The sequence below is a fragment of the Neolamprologus multifasciatus genome, chromosome 11, assembly GCF_963576455.1.
Source record: "Neolamprologus multifasciatus chromosome 11, fNeoMul1.2, whole genome shotgun sequence".
In the NCBI taxonomy this organism is placed as follows: Eukaryota; Metazoa; Chordata; class Actinopteri; order Cichliformes; family Cichlidae; genus Neolamprologus; species Neolamprologus multifasciatus.
In genome coordinates this window covers 8,163,459-8,184,795 of record NC_140449.1, presented here as the reverse complement: position 1 = coordinate 8,184,795, position 21,337 = coordinate 8,163,459, and the positions used below count along the sequence as shown (strand labels likewise).

The 21,337-nt window shown below is 41.7% G+C and overlaps 1 protein-coding gene across 1 annotated transcript; it reads left to right on the top strand.

Moving 5' to 3' along the window:
• Positions 1–12,592: 12,592 nt before the first annotated feature.
• tmem158 (transmembrane protein 158) lies at positions 12,593–17,933 on the top strand. Its single transcript, XM_085177148.1, has one exon. It carries the CDS (start codon positions 14,765–14,767, stop codon positions 15,464–15,466), a length of 702 nt encoding a protein of 233 aa, XP_085033274.1. The 5' UTR covers positions 12,593–14,764; the 3' UTR covers positions 15,467–17,933.
• Positions 17,934–21,337: the final 3,404 nt, after the last annotated feature.

Sequence of the window (21,337 nt, the reverse complement as noted above, 5' to 3'; positions counted from 1 at the left end):
TCTGGCCATCACCAGTAGGTGAAGGTGAAGTGAAGTGAAGTGTCTTGCCCAAGGACACAACGACCGAGACTGTCCGAGCCAGGGCTCGAACCAGCAACCTTCCGGTTACAAGACGAACTGCCAACTCTTTGAGCCACAACCGCCACAATCGTCATGAACCCTATTTGTTATTAAAGATGCATTCATTACTGTCTGTGGTTTATTCCACCCTTTCTTATTTATTTGACTTAGGTTTGATAAATATAATGAGCCTTGTGTTCAAAATAATCATTATCTGTATAGTATTGTAGCGTGTGGTAACATTTTAGTGGACCCGAGGAATGCCCATAGGTTAACACTTTAATTTTAATGTTTGTTGTTGAGCTGTACCAGTACCATGTGTATTTTTGTGTGAGTGAAGTGTTATTATATATTTAACATGACCCAACTCTAACCCGGTTGCATGCTAGCAGTGATGTGCTCGATGTTACGAGGTTAACGTGGTCATCTCAGTGACACAGCTGTGACAACACCAACCGCACTCACTTCCTGTTCAAACTTTGCAGATGCGTGGTGACGATCTGAAGTTCAGCATCAGAAGTTCAGAAATGAACAGCCAAACAAACCTGATGTATTCTGGAGAAAAAAGTCACTGAAGAATCATGTGATGTGAAAGTATTTTTCTCAAGGGTGAGAAAACTTAATGAGATGAAAAACATGAAAAGAAAACAACTCTCTAACTGATTATCATGGGGATGGATCAATCATGTTTTGAAGGGAAATTATCCCATCATCAGATAAGAAGATGGTTCCTACAACAAACTACTGATCTAAATCATGGGTTTTCAAAGGCTTGTTGATCATCTGGGCTTATTAAGTTTTGCTTTTCAGTAAAATTCCCTTGCTTGTAGCTTCCCTCCATCATTTTATCAGACAATTAATCACAGTACAACAAATGGTCTTGGTTCAGCCCCAGCTCTCTCTTTTATGAAAGCCAAGTTTTCCTCATGACAGATGTTCGATTTGTATGTTTCTAAAGTTTACCTTCCTAGAACACGTCAGAAAACTCCTCCCCAAAATGATGGTGACTTTCCTGTTCCAGCCAAAGTCATAAGCCAAAAAGCTGTGGCTGTGCGGTCCAAATGTAGCTCAGTGCAGTCCACATGTGCAGTTCTCTCTGACCACATCTGACTGACTGCATACACTCAGGGTGAATATGACTACCACAACTCAGTGACAGATCTACCAACCATGGGCCAGATGTCAGACATCAGCACCTGCCATTACCCATGTTACCACTGGGCATGACATTTAGGCCACAGCTGGTCCACACAACACAGTAACAAGACATGAGGCGCAACTATGTTGCTCTGACATCATTGTACAACCCCAGCTCCAAAAAAGTTGGGACCCTGTGCAAATTGCAAACAAAACAGATTGGAATATAAACCCCCATAAACCCATAGTCAACTCACAATAGAACATAGAAAACATATCAACTCGTGAAATGTGAAATTCTTAAGAATAAATAAGACCATTTTGAGCTTGATGGCAGCAAGATGACTCAAAAAAGTTGGTATAAGGCCATGTTCACCACTGTGTAGCATTCACTTTTCTTTTGACAACAGTCTGTAAACATCTGGAAACTGAGGAGAGCAGCTGCTGAACTTTTGGGAGAGGAATGTTGTCCCATTCTTGTCATCCCCGTGTCTTCTTGTCTGTGTCCTATTTTTTGTTTCATGATTATCGAAAGGTTTTCAGTTGGTGAAAGATCCCGACTGCAGGCAGGCCAGTTCAACACCTTTTCTACTATGAAGCCATGCTGTTGTAACAGGTGCAGTATGCACTTTATTGTTGTCTTTGCAGAAATATGTAAAGTCTTCCCTTGAAAAAGATGTCCATGTGTATGGGAGCATTGATGGTGCCTTTCCAGATGTGCAACCTTCATGGGCACTAATGCAACCCCATATCATCAGCGATGCAGGCTTGTTTGGAGGATGAGGTGTCCATGTTTTATAAAATTCAATTCAAATTTTGATCTGTTTGACATAGAACAGTGTTAGTTTTACTCTCAGTCCATTTTAAATAAGTTTTGGCTCAGAGAAGATATCTGTGTTTCTGGATTGTGTTCACAGTGACTTATTTGCAACGGTAGAGCACACTGTGAGGACACACAGTGAACTGTGTTCACAGACAGTGTTGCTGAGCCCATGCAGTGATTTCCATGGCAGAACCATCCCTGTTTTCAATGCAGTGCAGTCTGAGGACCCAAAGATCAATGATGGTTTTCAGCCTTGAAGCATGCACACGGAGATTTTGCCAATATACTTGGAATCTTTTGAGGACATAATATACTGTAGCCAATGTGGTATTCAAATTTGCTGCAGTCTGGGGAAAATTATTCTGTTCCATTAAGACTGGTGAATCTGCGCTCATTTTTAATTCTGAGAAATCGCCCCTTCTAAGATGCTCTTTTTATACCCAGTCATGTTACTGACATGTTACTGTTGCCAGTTAACCTAGAAACCAGAGAATCCTGCTTGTGAAGCTTGGGGTACCTTTATGATCACAAACCTCTTGACTGATTTTAACCCTGCTGATGAACTTCCCTTCTCTCCTTACGCTTCCTTTCTACTTGTGGTCTCTATCAAATAAAAAGATGAAAAACAATCTTACTTAAAGGTGACTTCATGTTCATGTTGCTGGTTGCTGTTCATGCAGGAGCTGACAGATAAAATGTGTTTACAGGTCACTTAATGAACTCATTAAATGCTGTGAAGACTTCAGCAGGTGAAAATTGTCTGCTCAAAGTCATTTTTAAAGAAATAATGGTCCTCTAACAACAGGATGTGTAAGCAGAAGTGATAGGTATCATATGACAGGAGCAGATGGAGGCTCAGTGTCCTCAGGGAGAGTCTGACTAAACTAAGCCAGAGTTTTTTTTTCTTTTTTGTTTCTTTTTTTCTTAAATCTATAGAGAAACACACACACACACACACATATGGAATCAGTTCTGTGAAAGTCCCGTCCTTTTTCCAGTGGCCAGCTTTGTCTCAGAGCTCCACTTATTTATATTTCTCCTCTAATTAACATATTAAAACTTGGATGGCATCCTTCCTCGGTAAAATAAAGCCTTTTCATCAGTAATTTTTTGTTGTATTCAGGGTGTTTTTGTTTCTCAGAGTCTCAGGTACACCCCAGCCTTCTGCTGTTTTTCAAACTAATCACTTTTGAAAGCAACCAATCATCTTCTTTTTCTACTCGCATCCACCTTGTTCACACCTTGACAAACAACCCATGGTAATCGCTCCCTCTCCCCTTGCTCTGGAGGACGATTGCGCCTCGCGAGCGGAGAACCAGATGACAAACGACCACGCAGAGCTGCCGGAGCAGCAATGCGTTAGCTGGGAAGCAAATGAGGGGAGTCTAGGTCTGGCTTGTCTTTACCTGTCCACGGTGACCTTTCTCGAACAGGCGTGTGATTCACAATCCACATCCACCTCAATAAGAAGTGGCTCCACAGAGAAGCAATCTCACACCATCTCTGCACACTGTGTTTCAGGGAGCCCGATAAGTGTGATGTTATGACCAGACTGCGTTTCACATCAACAGCCTCGCTTGTCCTTCACTTATCTGTGCTTGTGCAAGCCCAAGACCTCAAAGAGAAACGTGGTTCTACAGAGCACCAGCTCTGCAGCTGGAGGAAGATCTTAAACAATCTGCTGGGAGCTCTCGGGCAGTATCGCCATTAGGGATGGGTATCGAAAACCGGTTCTTGTTGAGAACCGGTTCCCACTGTTTCAATTCCTTGGAATTGTTTGCCATTTTTGCAAACGATTCCCTTATCGATTCCAGTAGCCCCGAATGACCTCACCACGTCACGGAGCGTCATTTACCTGGCAGGAAACACGGCGCCTAAGTAGCTCAAACGCTCAAAAGTTTGGTTATACTTTACGAGAACGGATGACAACAGGGCAACTTGGAATACTTGCAAAGTAGAGATTTCATTTAAGGGAGGAAACACTACAAATATGCAAAAGCATTTGCTCACATGTCGTGTTTTAATTCTGCTCCGGACTCGTGAATTTCAACCCAGCAGCAGCGGTAACGTTTGCACGTCCTCTCCCGTTAATGCGGCAGGTAAATAATCAACTAACAGTGCATATTATGTTAGTCCGATCTGCCTTATTACAAAACCTGCTTTTACCATGCATTTAGATGACCATGATGAGACAGACAGAGTCTGGCTCAGATGCTGGCAGTTGTCGCTGCAGTCTACCGGTAGCGTCTCCTTTCAGGCCAGGATAGACGAATGTCACCGAGCAGTGACTAAGTTTGTGGTAAAGGGCTTGCAGCTATTTGCCACAGCAGATGCCCCCGATTTTCGGTAAGTGAATGTGTTTAATTGTAGGCAGGGACATTACTGGATAGTCTTGTGTAATTGCTACAGAATAATTTATGTTACACTTTGTTATTGCTACAGAAGAATATTTATTTTATTATTTTACATTTACATTTTTTTCCTGGGGACCCTGTGACACCCCATTGAAGAGCCGTAGGCTGGATCTCTTAAGGTCTCACTGTTGGGTTTGTAAGGCCATGTTACTCCTAAATTTCTATCTTGTTCAAAGAGAAGATATAAAACAAAGTTCTAAGCTAATCGACCTTAGTGTTCTCCTTTTTAAAAAATAAGAATCGATAAAGAATCGAATCGTTAAACAGAATCGAAAATGGAATCGGAATAGTGAAAATCTTATCAATACCCATCCCTAATCGCCATCTATCCTGATCGCTCCCGTTCTAATTTTCCCACACTGCTGTGGGACTTCAGTCATCTGACACACAAGCTGTTTGACACAACTACACATTTGTTATGTCTTCTTCTCTGGCTCCCCGTGCACTTCTCCTGATTTCAGAGCAGTTCCTCAGCAGTTAATGCTGCTAATTACTGTACAGCTCTTCAGTTCTGCAGATCCCTCTGCAGTCTCCTAGATGCACTCAGACCGTCTGTAAGCTTGGCTGAGGCGGCAATCTGATTAAGAAACCGATACAATGACTCTCCAAATTGTCATCTTGTTACGTCCTCAAGTTAAAACGTAATTTCTACATGTCTTCCTGAGCGTCCTAATTGCTCTCCTTCAGAATCCAACAGTCAAATAAAGACTTTTTGCTTTATGCAGTCTTAGAATTCATTAAATCATGTTCATGTTCAAAGTATTCACTTAAAGATGCCTGTACTTGTCCTACTGAACTACAACTCAGAGGTAAACAATTATCCACCAGCATAATCCACTCAGTGTGAGTCCTGTTCGTACTGAGTGGATTCATTAAAAACAAACACTTTAACTAAAATCAGCAAAACTCGTGTTTTATAATTACTCTCAGATTAAAATTTTCATCTAAAAGAGATTGTAATACGTCTTTATATTTTATCAACCCAGCAGTGTATTACTGTTTGTGCCTTCACAGTGAGAGACTACGCCTCTAAAATGCTGCTGACATTTGAAAAGAATCAGTGAAAATCATCTGGTTACTTTTATTGTTGTTATATGTTGCTGCTTTAGTAAAAACACATTGGTAGAGCCGGTTGTCTCTGTAAGTTCTCGATCATCCGAGTAGTCTTAGGAGTTTGAAAAAGATGGTAACTGGACTTCTTTAAGTTTGCGAAGAATGTTTCAACTCTTATCCAAGAGGCTTCTTCAGTTCCCTTTCGGAGCTCCAGAGATGTAAGGAGGTAGTCCTGATGGTCTTGACCCACTATTTATCATGTGAAACCTAACATGGGCCAAGGTGTTAATAAAAAGGTATGGGAAATTGCCATAACCGGAAGCTAAAGCTTGATTTATACTTCCGAAAGAAATCGTAACTGTAAAGCACTTTGAACCACGAGCTGCAACGTTCCACATCACTCAAGTCGTTGCGTGGTGCATCAACCTGACATGCAGTTTCATTTGTTGGGAGGTGTATGTCAGGTTACATGGAAGGTTAGGCAAAAGGGTCAAACCTCTGGGAGACTTTGTCCCACCCCAACATGTGATCTATTGAGGTCACCAGAGGCAAAGAGTGAGTGGGGGTCAAAGTGCCTGAGAAGGGATCTCAAGACTGCACTGCAGGTGGCTGACAGCTGGTGTTGTAAGCCACCACCTCTGTTCAGCAACGGTGGTTCACAGTGGACATACATGGCCTCTTTTACTCATCTTTCAAACTATTCGTCTCCTTGATTCAGAATGTGAACACTGGTGTCCTCAAAAGAGTGACCTTTGACCTTCATGTACAGGCTAGAACTATCTAAAGTGAATTGGTATTATACATTTACCAAATGACAAGCTTTTGGGGAGGAAATGTGGATTAATCTTTAAAAATGCTGAATGAAAAAGATCCCGTAATGAACTTCACTAGCAACTTGTGTTATTCAGGTTTGATTTACCTCTGTGGACTATCTCAGTGTCCCATGTTTAAGGTTTATAGTACGATGCTGGTGGCAGCTTTTTAGCATGAGCACCTGTCTTTTTTTAGTGGAAACTGGTTCTTATGTTGGCCATTGTGTTGGTGGAAAAGAAATAGAAGAAAAGCCTTGGTCCGCCAGCTTTCACAGGCTAGATCAGACTCCGGGTAATGAATACAGTTCTTCTTTCTCTTTTGGCGGCTCCTTTTAGGGATCATCCCAGTAGATTATCTTTCTCCATCTCACCGTATCCCTAGTATTCTCTTCTGTTACCCCAACCCTCTGCACGTCCTGCTTCACCACATCCACGAAGCTTCTCTGTAGTCTCCCTTCTTGTCTAGCAGCTCCATATTTACCATCCTTTGCCCAGTATATCCACTCTCCCTCATCTGCATACATCCAAACCACCTTAGCCTTGCCTCACCCTAAGCTGTCACTCCCTCTCATGTACTCTCTTCTAATTCTGTCTGTTCTGGTCACTCTGAGTGAAAACTTGAAGTGCCACAGTCTCTCAACCATACATCATAGCAGGTTTCCCTACCATCTTGTAAACCTTCCCTTTCACTCTTGCTGCTATCCTCCTGTTAGAAATAACCGGACACTCACTTCCACCAACTCCACCATGCCAGCACTCTATTCACCTCACTTGTGCACGTCTGTTGAATTTGGATGGTTGACCCCAGGTGTTTATACGGCAGAAGGGAGTGGCCGAAGAGTGAACTGTCAAAAGTAAGTACTGAATACGATGTCACTTATTTATGTGCGAATGTTTAATAACGAAAAACATTAAAACATTGCCGACATGTGGCCAACAGCAAAGTTATGTGACATTAGTGATCAGATACTCAACTAATCAAAGTGATGTCATGACAAAAATGAATGACCAACAAAACATTTTTCTCCTTCATTTATGTCACACAATGCTGTATGAGATGTTTCTCGCGGTTAGTATCATGGTTGCTAGGCAACCTGAACAGCGCAAGGAAGGCTAGACCAGCCTATCACTTCCACACTTCTCGTACTCATAGTACGCACCGTACGTAGTACGCACCGTACGTAGTGCGCGTAGTGCGCGTACTTCAAGCGTGCAGACCCTGAATTGGGACACAGCCATTCACACACATTTATTCTGTCCCACTTCCACTCATGTTCTTTCCTCTTCACTCCAGTGCGTACCTCCACCTCTCCCGGTTCTCTTCCATCTGCTCCCTACTCTCACTACAGATCACAGTGTTGCTTGTGAACATCACAGACCACGGATACTCCTGCCTGACCTCCTCTGTCCATCAGTTCAAAGAAGAAGGGTCTCAGAGTCCATTCCTAAAGTGTATGAAGTATCTTTAAGTCTCCCTATAAATAAACCATTAACTGTAATTCCATCACTGTAAGTTATGTTCGTTTCAGTTTTTTAACCTGTTCAAAATTCCCTCAAGAACCTGAATGTAAAAGATGCATCACATCCACTTTTGCATTTCTTCATCGTGTCTGTGCCTGAACCAGTCGTTTTCTGACTAGGAGCCTGTTACTTCTTCAAAAATTAAGTGAGAGGGACAGTCTGACAGACAGGCCTGCTGCCCTGTGCATCATTTTTCCTCCACAGTCCCTGAGCACATTATTATTGTGAATATTTGGCTGCTCTGATCTCCCGCAGCATCCTCACCACTGATGCCACATATAACAATAAAAACAAAGATAATAATATTATTTTCATTTTCATTTCTTTTTATTATTATTTTTATTATTACCAACTAAACAGACCATTCATTCCTTATCAGCGGGCACCCCACTACTCCCCTGCTACTAGGGAAACGCAGTTTTGTTGCCGTGGTGATAAGTCCTGGCAGTGATTGGTGGTATGACAGGACCACTGGAAACAGACAGGAGATTCTCAGATGTAAAACAAGCGACTTAACACCACAGCTATGAGGAGCTGCGTCCCCAATCCTTGACTTCTAATTAAGTCAGTTGTGTGTGAGAGCCAGCGGGTCAGATTAATGGCGTCTGATCCAGCGCAGAGCTGATGAAGGCCAGCCAGGAGCTGCTGCAGGTCTCTCCTCTTTTGGTCTCCAAAATAAAGAGCTACATTTTCTGAGAAATGAATCTTTCATACATTTTCCTTTAGCAGAAGAGACTTTTATCTTAGTCCATTTGCATTTTTGTCACCAGAGCAATTTACATTTTTATAGCATAATTAATGAACAAGAAAGTCATTTACATTTTCCTGCTCGGCTCACCAGTACATTGTCTGGAGCATTTCTGATGCAGAGGGACCGGCATTTGGAAACGTGTGGGAGTGTTTGCGTGCACCAGAGAGATGTCTCAGTGCACAGAAAGAGAGCAGTACAACTACACGATTGTTTTCAAGCAAAAAAAAGAGAGAAAAAGACCGAGTGGGATACGCTGTCATAATTAAACAGAGGCGAGCACACGGGAGCTTTCAGGTGCAAATTGAGGCCAAGGTATCTTTCAGCTGGCCCTCACATCAAATACACGAAGGCAGGCCTCCGGAGCAAATTACACCATTTAAACAGCACAGGAGAAAACAATTCATACAAGAGGCATCCATATCTCATCTCATTCTGCGAAGATAAAACAGAATAATCATCACCCTAATTCTGTCAATAGCTTATTATCTTTCCTGGTGCATTATATTTAAGCTGTTGGGAAAAGTAGACTGCTAAAAGGCATAATTAATTCCTCAAAGACATACCCTCTTTTTAAAAAGTTGAAGAGAATGTTATGAAAGTTAAGCAATTAAGACATGAGGATAATTTGGCTTTTCCTGAACCCTTCAAGGAGGATGGACACAGTAAGAGCAACGGCCGTAATCAATCTGCACCTCAGGGTCTTGTTTTGTTTAAAATAAAAAGGGCAGAGAGCAGTTGCTGCTCATGATGCTTTTTTGCATTGAATCCATCCATCTTGTTTTGTTGTTGTTGTTATGGACAGTTTTTATTTATGCTTGCCCAAAAAATGCACAAAAAATAATATAAAAACAAACCATATTCAGGTCTCCACCCCTGTCTTTCCACACCTAGGAGCCCTTTAAACAAACTACACTGATCAAAACAGTGAAGGGAACACTTGATCATGGGAAACTTAAACCACTGTGAGCCCATTTCAATTCCTTTAATGCAAATGAAAGTGATTACAGTTGCACTGCAGTGGTAATCCCCCCCCAAAAAAGAATGTTTTTTGCAGGCGGCGTCCAGTGTCCGTTGCTCGCTCCTCATGGCTCCTGACTGATTTGTCTCTACTTTTGCTTTTTACTAGAGTCCTTATTGCTGCTGTCACATAAAGGTTTCCTGTGTCTCCTAGCACAGTCGCATGAGTATACAGGAGATCCTGGAGAGTGGCCATTACATGAATTACATGAGGCGAGCTGGCTTTCTGGATCAACCCATCAGCAGGTCCTATTTCTGCTTCCTGTGCCTGTGTGAGGGGGAACAGTAGAAGCACTGCGAGAGCCCGACAAAACGACCTCCAGTGCGTGCATGTGTCTGACCAAACAGTCAAAAAAATGCTAGTCTTCTCCCTCTGATTTTGAGTCGCTGCCTAAAATGAATCGTGTGTGACAGAATCCCTAAATGATCATGAATGTTTTCAGATATTCTGGACCAGAACTCTTGAATTTTTACACGTGACCATAAGGCACGGAGTAAATGACCATCTTTCCATTTTCTTACCTGCCTGTGCAATTTATGGTTGTGGGGAGCTGAAGCCTAGCCTAGAAATGCAATTTATAGAAAAATAAAGGGAAAAGACTAAACAATGATTCTGTAGATGAAAAACAAAAACAAATGCAATGCATCTCTAATAAATAAAAGTACAAATGCTTCAAAAATGCCAAATGTTAAGACACTAGTTTACACCTCTTTCAAAAGGTAAAAGGAGAAAGGTTGGTCGTGGTCTCATCAAGTTTTTGGAGTTAGTGAGATTTTGCAGCTCAGGGCAACCTGCCAAAAAGCGATCAGGTGTTTAACCACCAGTCCTAATAGTGAAACTATCATTAGAGCTAAAAAAAAAAATCCCTTGAGATTAACTGCAGCCGTGTCCCCAGCTGTAGGTGTAATCATGTTGGCCGTTTGTGATAAAGTGCTGGATCCATAACACAAAGAGGGCAGGGTGGCGGGCGGGGGATTGTGTCTCGTATCCGATAGAACAGCCAGGTGATACACAGTGTGTACGAAAACCCCTGCTGCTGCAGAGGAACATGTTTATTGATGTGTCTGGTTTCCCCTGAGTGCACAATACGGTCGAAGGAAACAAGCACCAACATAAAGAAAGCTCAAAGGGCGGAGAGTAGATGAGCAAACAAGTAAAGGGGTTATGGACTATTGGGTTCACGGCTTCATGAGTAGAAGCTTCGGACTGAGAAAGAAAAACAAACACATCATTTTAAAAATAGCAATGCCGATTAAAGCACATTCTTCACAACTTGGGGAGAGAGATTGTTGCTCTTAATGGGCAGTCTGAGTCTGTGAGAAGGTAACACTTAAATAACAAAAAACTGTCACACAAGATTTTAAATTCATTCTTTTTTTCTTATATATGCTGTCTTGAATAGGCTCTGCCATGTGCAGAATGAACGACAAGCCAAAGATAGCATTTTCACTCTGGGTAACTACAGGAAGACACTTTGCATGCAGCGGCTGTTTTATGACTGAAAAGGAAAAAAGAACGGATGTGGACATTTTCTTTCATGAGTGGCCTTCTGTGCTTGCTGAGAGCTTGTGTGTGGCACCGTCATTAGACCTGAGTGGATTTGAACTTGCAGCTATCTTTGAGCAGCAGCAAGGCTTTACATATCCAGCAGGAGGTTCAGAATGAGCATGCTTACACAAAAGTACCTTTTAACTCAGGAAGGAGGTACAGTATCAACGTGGGAAGGGTCGACTAAAAATTGTGTTGGACGCTCAAAAACATCTCTCTGTGAGGGACAAATTTAGGCAAGATTATAATCTTCCCTCATTTCCTGACTTAATCAGAAATAAAATGTGGCAACACCCTATCATACGGTGGTCTAACTGTACGTTATAGCAGTACAAATAACTGGCCCCATATTCCTGCAGACAACAAAAACTCTGAGATTTTAGATGTGTGTGCCAGGTAAGTTCCCCATCAGTGGGGTCATGACACAACATTGATGCTGTAGTATTTCTCATGGATGCTTCATCACTGAATGTGTGTAAATAACTTGAATAAAATTTTATAATATTGTTAGTTTTTAGAGAATTAACACGTACTTCATTAAAGGAAGATAAAGGCTGAGGTTGTTCAGACAGAATTTATTCATACAGTCTCTGTATTAGTTACACATCATTATTATCAAATCAGCCAATCATGTGGCTGCAAGCTATTAGGCTTTAAGGCATCGTCAAAGAGACCTGCTGAAATTCAAAGTGAGCATCAGAATGGGGGAGAAAGGTGACTAAAGTGTCTTTGAATGTGGCACGGTTGTTTCTTGAGTATTTCAGAAATTGCTGATCTGCTGGGAGTTCCCCACACAAACCTCTCTGGGGTTTATAAAGAATTGTTTGAAAAAGAGAAAATATCAGTTTTATGGGTTAAAATGCCTTTTTGTTGTCGGAGGTCAGTGTGAAAATGGCTGGCCTGATTTGAGCTGATAGGAAGGCAAGAGTAACTCAAATAACCACTGATTAAAACCAAAGTGTGCAGAAGAGCGTCTCTGAACGTACAAAACATCAAACGCTGAAGCAGTTGACAGCAGCAGGAGACTGTACTGCTACTCGTGTCACAAAGGCTCCCCAATATTAGACAATATAAGACTGGAAAACTATTATCTGGTCTGATGAATCTCCATTTCTGCTGCCACATTTGGATGGCAGGGTCACAATATAGATCCGTCCTGCCTTGTATCAACGATACGGGTGGTGTAAAGGTGTGGGGGGTAATTTTCTTGTCACACTTTGGCTCCTTAGTACCACATGACCACCGTTTAAATGCTTAAATTTGTTGCTGACCATGTCCAGTATTGTTCATGACCGCTGTGTACCCATCTTCTGATGGCTGGAGCAGGATAACACATCAGAAAGCTCAAATCATCTCAAACCGGCTTCTTAATCATGACAATCAGATCATTGTACTGAAATGGCCTCCACAGTTTCCAGCTCTCAATCCAGTAGAGCACCTTTTGGATGGATGTGGAGCCAGCAAATCAGCAACCTTGTGATGCTGTCATGTTAACACTGACCAAAATCTCGGATTGTTTTGAGCGCTCTGTTGAATATGTACCATGAAGAATTAAGGGAGTTTAGAAGGCAAAAAGAGGGTCCATGCAAGGTGTTCCTAACAAAGTGTCCGGTCAAGGTATAGCTACTTGTGTGGAAATGAAAGAGCAGCACTTGCTTTTGAGCAAGGCACTAAAACCCTGCTGTTTGCTCAGAGACCATCATTCAGGATGAACTCAATGAATCTAATCTGATCTGAATAAATAAAGGTCCGGAGGTTAATCTTTCCTGCATGTGGTGGATTAACTTCTTATCTCTCAGCTCAGTCCGTCAAATGAAACAACAGTCAAAGTCACTGCGTCCTTGCTGTAATGCTGTTGTCCCTTATCACCTGAAATCCTATCATGCTTCTCTGTGGCACAAAATACTTCAAACACTTTTATAAACATATGGACACGCATGTGCTACGCGGGGACGTCTCCCCAACTCGCACAGGCTGGAGAAACCCCTAGGGAGCGTGAATTTGCAGTCAAACTGAAAATTTAACCTGACCTCATCACTGCAGGAAAAGCAGTGGCAGTAAGGATTCTTCCATTCACCCTGGATCAAGGCCTGAGACTTTTCTCTAATTGCCCTCAATAACAATCGTCATCTGAAATCAGTGACCGATGTCTGTTTGTGCTGATTTTTTGGTTTGCTGCTGATGCTAAAAAGGTGGGGCAATCACCAAATTCATCCAAACATCCATATTTCAGTCTGCTCCAAATGATGGATTGTCTTATCAACAGACATTACCACCTCTAATATGACACCTGTATATACGCAGAATTTGCTGGTCCCTGTCAGGATTCGTGTCGTGGATGAGAGAAGGAGGACCCAAATGATGGACTCACAGGTAGGTAGGTGAAGGTTGGTGTTTATTGTCGACGGAGTGAACAAACAGAACAGGAGTAGGAAAGGGCTGGCTGGACGACTGACTGACTGACTGAATGAATGAAGGACTGACTGACTGACTGACTGAATGGCTGGCTGACTGAACGCAGGCAGAAATGACAACATAACATCAATGACACGACAAGGGCTGAAGGGAAGAGAGGGCTTAAATACACGACTAACAATGACAACGACTGGAGACAGGTGAGTGAACAGCTGAATATAATGAACTAATGATAAATGGGAAGAGGACTGAACATAATGCACACAGACCAAGGCTAACACAATAAAACGGGAAGTGGAACAGGCAGTGAACTGAAAATACTGGGTCAACGACCCAGAAACCCTGACACTCCCCCACCATAATAATACTGCTCCCTGTCAGAAGATATTTTAAAGCTTTTTTGTAGTTGGGTATAACTGAGATTTTAGAAATTGCACGTTTTTGATGCCAAATCATTGGAAAAAAAAATGCATTTTAACATTTTAGTAAATGTCTCTGTGCGGGAAATGTAGCAAGCCTGGTGAATATTTCAATAAATCCAAATAAATAAAGAAATTTTTGAGATTTTCTCTCATGTGTTGACATGTAGCTCAGTGGGGCTAAAGGGGTGCACTGGGGGACCCGTGATTATTTTTAAACTTCTGGCAATGCCTCTGCTCATGCTGCTAACTCCTGGTGCCTCAGAGGAATAAATTGAGGGCAGCTGATTAACTGGCCTCTATACAGTCTCTGTAGACTCTGAATAATTATTTTTGGTGTGGTAAGTTTATGAAGCATGTGTATGTCATGACTAGAAAATATGTAATGCACTGAGCTCCTGCGCACTGGAGCACTGGAGACCCCCCCCCAAACCACTCCTTTGTGTTTTGATGCTCAGCGCTCACACCTGAAGTGACCGGCAGGAAGTGAAGATCGGAGCTGAGAGCGCACAGCTCTTCCCATCCTGCTACGTCTGTGCACCGATAGATGGGCACATTTGGAGAACGAGACGGATAGAAACATCCGCAGGGAGGGGGGATGCGCGCATGACAGCCTTTGGACGTTTCCATTTGTATCAGCCGAGCAGGGAATTGAATCTTTCCACTGGGTGCTGCGTTAAAAAAACCAAAAAAAAAAAAACACTCGCGACTGGTGAATTAAACATTTGCACATCTCGTCCGTCTCCGGCGATCGTCACCGCACCATGCGAGCTGGAGAGACGCGCCCTGTGCCATGCTGAACAACTCTCCGACTCTCCTGCTGGCTCTGACCGCGGTGGCCGCACTTCTCCCGCGATGTCAAGGCTGGAGCGACGAGGACCTCCTCCTGCCGCCCATCAACTCCTCCAACAGGTTCCTGGCGAACCTGGAGGTGGACGTGCGCTTCTCCAAAAGGTCTGTGGAGGAGAGCGACGCCTCGCCCGACGCCTCCTCCATGCAGAGTCTGTCCCAGTGCAACGTGAGCGTCCAGAGACTCCTGCCCACGTCGCTGGTGGCCCGCTGGGACAGCAGCTTCGGCTTCCAGTGTGATGTTATCATCTACACCACCAACAACCACGGCAGGGCTTTTTTCGCCGCGTCTTTCAACAGGGTGATCTCGCCCGTTGTCATCGAGCACCTCGGGGTCACCGGGGGTCAGCAGGAGTTGCGCTTGTGCGTGGGCTGCGGGATGTCCCGGTACCGGAGGTTCGGTCAGGGTAGGTCAAGGGGCCAGCAGACCGGGGATCAAGTCACTTTCTGCTGCGTGGATTTCAGCCTCGACGAGCTGAAGGGGGACAAAAGTTGGAGGCTGAACAGAAAACCCATCGAGTCGACACTTGTGGCTTGTTTTATGACTCTGGTTATCATTGTGTGGAGTGTTGCTGCTCTCATATGGCCAGTGCCGATCATTGCAGGATTTCTGCCTAATGGGATGGAGCAGAGGAGACCCAGATAACTGAAATATCCTTCATTATATTTATAGCCTGTGCTGCCTATACTATAATTGTAGCCATCGAACTGTATGAATGAATGATTGCGGAGGAACTTTTTGATCAAATGCTTTAATCTAGGGTGTTCTTAGACCTCCTTTTCTTCCTCTTTAGGACAACCGAGGTAAAGTATAAAGGGTTATTATATACTAGCCAATATTAATCTATACTGGGACCAACACCAATGTGTTTTGTATACCCTTGTAGGCCTTCCTATGTCTGCGTAAACTGTGCAAAACTTTTCTCTTTAAACAGTGTTTGTATAGTTTTTAATCTTTCTAGACAGTTTTTGCCTTATTCTATGTGTAGGACTTTTGCACTGAAAACTGAACTTCAAAGCGTGCCGTCTCATACACTATATAACCAACAGTCATGCGCATTCAAAAGTCAATGTGATCGTTTTTTGCCCCCAGATTAAGATCCTTTAAAAACATAGTTGTTGTTTATGATTGACATAGAGAGGGATTGAGTACTTATATTGTTAGATTTCTTATGTCAAGTTGAATAAAAGTGGTTATTTGTATTCATGTTCTAAAGATTTAAGTAAAAATAAAACATATATAGGCCATACCAGATTTTCTCTGACCTGTTCTCTGCAGTCAACACATTTACTTCACACAAATGTGAATGGATCATGATTTTACCTCTGGATCTGGATCCTGCATGTTTATGCTCACTTTTGCTTAAAATGCAGGAACATGTGTGATTGAACTTGGATTTTGTATGGGGCGATTTTAAGATCCAACTTTTAGGAAGCCACAGTCACAATGTCATGCATCCAGAGCCTTGTAAATGATATTATTAGAATATGCTGTTTGCTCATGTAGTCAACCCTTTTCGCCTTTGCAAATTTCAATTCAGTTGTTTGCACACGTTACCTTCAAAAGCACTAAGTCGAAGGATTACCTATGCTAGTGTCTAAGAAGAATTCAGAATGAATAATCACAGAATTCAATATAATGCAACCATTTTAGGGTGGAAGCTTTATTTATCAAACCTGAGGCAACAATTTAAGTCGTTTTGACAATTTGTGGCAAAGCAGATAAGAGGAGAAACATGCAACAAGTATCCTTATTCAATAAAGACAGTGGAAATGTATGAAAATTATCTTGTGAAAAATACTCATTATTTTTTACATCTAACTTCAATATTCAATTCAGTTTTATTTATATAGTGCCAAATCACAACAACAGTTGCCTAAAGGCTCTTTATGTTGTCAGGTAGACCCTACAATAATATATACAGAGAAAAACCCAACAATGATATGACCCCTATGAGTAAGCACTTTGGCGACAGTGGGAAGGAAAAACTCCCTTTTAACAGGAAGAAACCTCTGGCAGAACCAGGCTCAGGGACGGACGGCGATCTGCGGCCAATATCTCTGTCCTTTCTCTCTTCATCTGCCTCACTTGTCCTTTGCACTGACAGTCACATACAAACATGTTGTATTCACCTAGAAAATAACAAAAATATAATCTTACAACTTTTAATAATATCATCAGTGAATGTGGACAAAACAGATGCCACGTTGTCTTATTCATTTTGTTGCATCTGACACTCCTTCCTGCTTCTTTTTTTTCGCTCGCTCGCTTTACTGTCATCATCCTGCTCTCTCTTTTTCGCTCACTCTGTCCTCCTCTCTCATTCTCATAATTATAACCACTATTAATATAGTTATTTTTCAGGGTGTTTTGCAAATGTTTCTTCTTTTTACCCGTCCTTCCTGATGAGTGTCTGGATTAATTTCTGTGGAAAATGTGCTGTGACTTCAAATAGAATATATCAGAATATTGTTGCACATAAATTATGAGCAAAAGCAGGTTCAGGGAGCCCTAAGTAGCTATAACCTGCTTTAAATATTGTCCAGAAATTTTATCAGCATCAACAAATACACACATAAATGAGTAAAGGCATTTCTCTGCCACTCCTTTCTAGGGTGAACAAATCCCATCAAAGTCTGTGTGGGGCAAACACTGTGTTTTTTGAGGGACAAAGTGAGACGTCAACAATGCTGGGAAGTAGTGTGAAAGTTTCATAGCAAACTAAAAACTAAAAATACAACAAACAGTTTAAACTATAACTATATTGCCATTTACGACACAAAGGCCAAATATACTTCCAAGTGTTTTGTTCCAATGTAAAATGTGGGACACTGTAAGAAAATGCTATGCAGGCCCACATTAGGACGGACATCTGGTCAGCCTACTCTTTGCTGAAATAACAATTTGTAGACTTATTTGTTGTCTCACAGATGCTGGAAACAAAAGGAGGTGTTATCACATAAAGTGCAAATCACCCTTTTTGTTCCGTGTATCATGAGAACCAGCAGCATGTGCAAACATGGGCTTGTCTGATTGCTTGTTAGTCACACATCAGAGGGCGCTGTGGAGCTCTGTTGATATTACACATTTGACCCAGTGTTGCCAACTTAGCGACTTTGTCGCTATATTTAGCGAGTTTCCAGACCCCCTTAACGACTTTTTTTCTTAAAAAAAAAAAAAAAAAAAAAAGCGACTAGCGACAAATCTGGCGACTTTTTCTGGTATTACTGAAGACTTATTTATGACGACTTTTTGACGTGAAAACGCGTATCGCTCTTACTCTCAACAGGCAGCGGTGCTGCCTTGGGCACCTCACCCGTGCCAAAGCGCTCACAGGCGGAGGATAGTCCTCCCCCAGCTGCTATCAGGGCAGGAGATGTTCACACCTGTGCGTCCAAACGGCAAATGGATTGCGCATGAGCGAAGCCGCTGCTCCCGCACTGACTGTAACGCAGTCAGTTCTTTTACTGTTATGCTGTTTTCTGGATCACAAGGCTTATTAAAACGCTGACAGTCATGGTTACCTGTTGGAAACACAAAAAGACTGCTTGTCTTTTACAAGATACAGGCAACATCTGGCATTTTTATTTCAGTGATACACCAGTATCATTCAAAATACAGTTATGGATGCAGAATATGTCTTCAGTTGTTTTTGTGGCCTTAATAAAGGCTGCATCATTGAAGCACTGTAAATGACTTTAGTCTTTTCTCTGCTCATAATTCACAAAAATTATCTTTGGTTCAAATTCACAATTTAAATACAAGAGACATTTCCATGGGATTTCCAGCTCTTTTTAGAGATCCGGCTCTTTCAGTTCGGCTCACTAAAAAGAGCCGGCTCTTTCGGCTCCGAAATGGCTCTTCAGGTTGTTTTGTTGCTTTAATTAATTTATTATTAACAATAATATAAAATTATGCACAAAAGGAATTACTAATATGTTTATATATAAATATATGCGGTGGCCCCTAGAGACAAAACACGTACAAACTCCAAAACACATTTCTAGCATGAACTGAACTTCCAAAGCAGAGCTACTAGATCACTTAAATTACACAATTGAAAGCATGTGTGTATTGTTTGTGTATTTATACACAGGCACTCATATATATTCAAATAATTTAAAAATAAGTTCATTTACCTGTTACTACCACACACCAAATCCGGTCGTTGGTACTTGCTGGCTTGTGTAGCCACTAGGTAACAAAAGCGCAACACTGCGCCCAGCATCCTGGAGCACTTCTGTTGTCTTTTGTACGTGTTTTGAGGTTTTACGTGCTTCGGAGTTTTTACGTGCTTCGGAGTTTGTACGTGCTTCGGAGTTTGTACGTGTTTTTGAGTTTGTACGTGATTTGAAGTTTGTATGTGCTTTGTCTCTAGGGGCCACCGTAAATATACTTTTATTTATTCACTTCACATAAAATGTAATAAATAAATCATATAATACAAAAATCAACTAGTCACATTTCAACTTTTAACTATTTAAATTTTCAGCTTTTTCCTTTTGCAAATTTAAAGTGAATCAACACAAAACACTGCAAACCACAACACAATTAAATATAAATTAAAATATGAAAACAAAAAGAAGATGCACATTCTCTGTCATATGGACCTGCATGAATAAACTTTCTGAATCCTTTATCATCTGCAACTGAAAATAGTTGTGGATGATTACTATACCTTTCTAATGTGACGTTGTTGTCCTTGGCTCTCTTTCTCTCTCTCTCCCTCCTGCTCTGTTCCTGTGCTACTGAGTGTAACTACCGCCCCTCCCCCCTCTGCCCAGCGTAAAGCACAAGGCTCGTGTGCAGAGTGAAGCGAAAAAAAGTGCGAGAGAGAGGCTGAGAGAAAGAAAAAAAAAAAACACTTGACGGCTCGCATCGTTCACGTCAAAGACCCGGCTCTAAGAGCCATTTCGTTCGCGAACGACCCATCACTACCGCAAAGGAAGCTTGAAAGCGAGGTAAGGTGACTTTTTATGGTTTACATGCTAAATTTTTCCTAGGAAAATTGGTTTTAGCATCCCGAACTTTCATTAATTGTAATATTGTAAATATTTTTTTTAAATTTCAGGTTATTAATGCTTATCTGACGCTCTTGGTGAGCAAATTCAACAGAGGTGCTGACAGAGCATTTATGGTCAACACATTTGAAATGACGTGCCTATGGAAATGGAATAAACCAAAAATTAAGCACAATTAATTACATTTGTGGTAAATCATTCAGACTCATAGTCTGAATGTATTCAACTTATTCAGTTTGAATCCATCAATCAATGAGATGGTGCCAATAAAAAGGGTCTCTCACACACACACACACACACACACACACACAGAGCAGCAAGTGAACAAGGTCTTTTAATAGTGTTGCCTGTATGTTTCTGTTACTAAATTTAGCTCAGATACTATAAGTTAGGAGAAATATTATATGATAGCAGAAATACTAAGATTTGGCAGAAATAGTATATGATAGCAGATATGTGTGCTTGTATGTTTCTAGGGTCAGTTAAACAGCCTGGAGCTGCTCAATGTGAATCCACCAATCAGTGAGGCTGCCTCCTGCCTAAACAGCTGCACCTGCTTCAGCCCTTTTACACACACAGACACAAGCTTTCTGGTGGGTATTTCCCCTTCAAGTAGTAGCCACTGTTGGAAACTGGAATTGGCTGGGCCAATCTGGATTATGGTTTTTCAATTTTGTTGTCTGGGTGGAAATTCGGGAGAATGGTGGCTCTGGGAGATTTTCGGGAGGGGCACTAAAATTCAGGATTCTCCCGAAAAAATCTGAAGGGCTGGGATGTATGGATCAGGTGGTGGGCAGACTGAAACTGTCAGACCTCTTTGTAATTTTTACCATTGTGCATTTGACCCAACAACCCAGATAGTCCACAGAAAGTCAAATGTCCAAAAATTTTGTAATACAGGACATTTTAATTGAAACCCTAACAAAAACACATTATATTAAAGTAAATAAGAAAACACCAATGGAACTAAACTAATAAACAGAACAAAAAGCGGGGGTATAGCAGAGGCGAAACACCAGCAAACCAATGGATCATCAGGCAGTCCTGTTTGAAGCTCATCTCACCCTGTTCCTTTCTTTTTGTCAGTGTATAAAACTAGAACTAAACTAAAAAAAAAAACCAAGATAACGTTTAAGTACAACTACAGCATAAGCAGCTGTACTTTAAACAGCTGGCACTGCGGAAACCTACCTTTGACATGAGTGTTTATGTTTTTCATTGCAAAAGAACTGTCTGAATGGTTAACTGAAGTTAACTTGGAAGGAGTATCACAGATAACGCCCACGTGAGCTGTGTGACTGTACACCACTACACTGAAATAAGTAGGCTATTACTGAAATACACGTGTGCTATCTCATAAATGTCAAATGTCACAGCCAATCGCACAAACAAAGAAACACAAAGATTATGTTAAAATGGTTATACAAATAAGTGAGAGGTTGCAAAATACTTGTATCATAAAGTAGTCCACCATGCCTTACAACTACTGTAAGTT

What these genes read in the sequence shown, in the direction of transcription:
- tmem158 (XM_085177148.1), top strand. Translation starts at nt 14,765, where the DNA reads ATGCTGAACAACTCTCCGACTCTCCTGCTGGCTCTGACCGCGGTGGCC.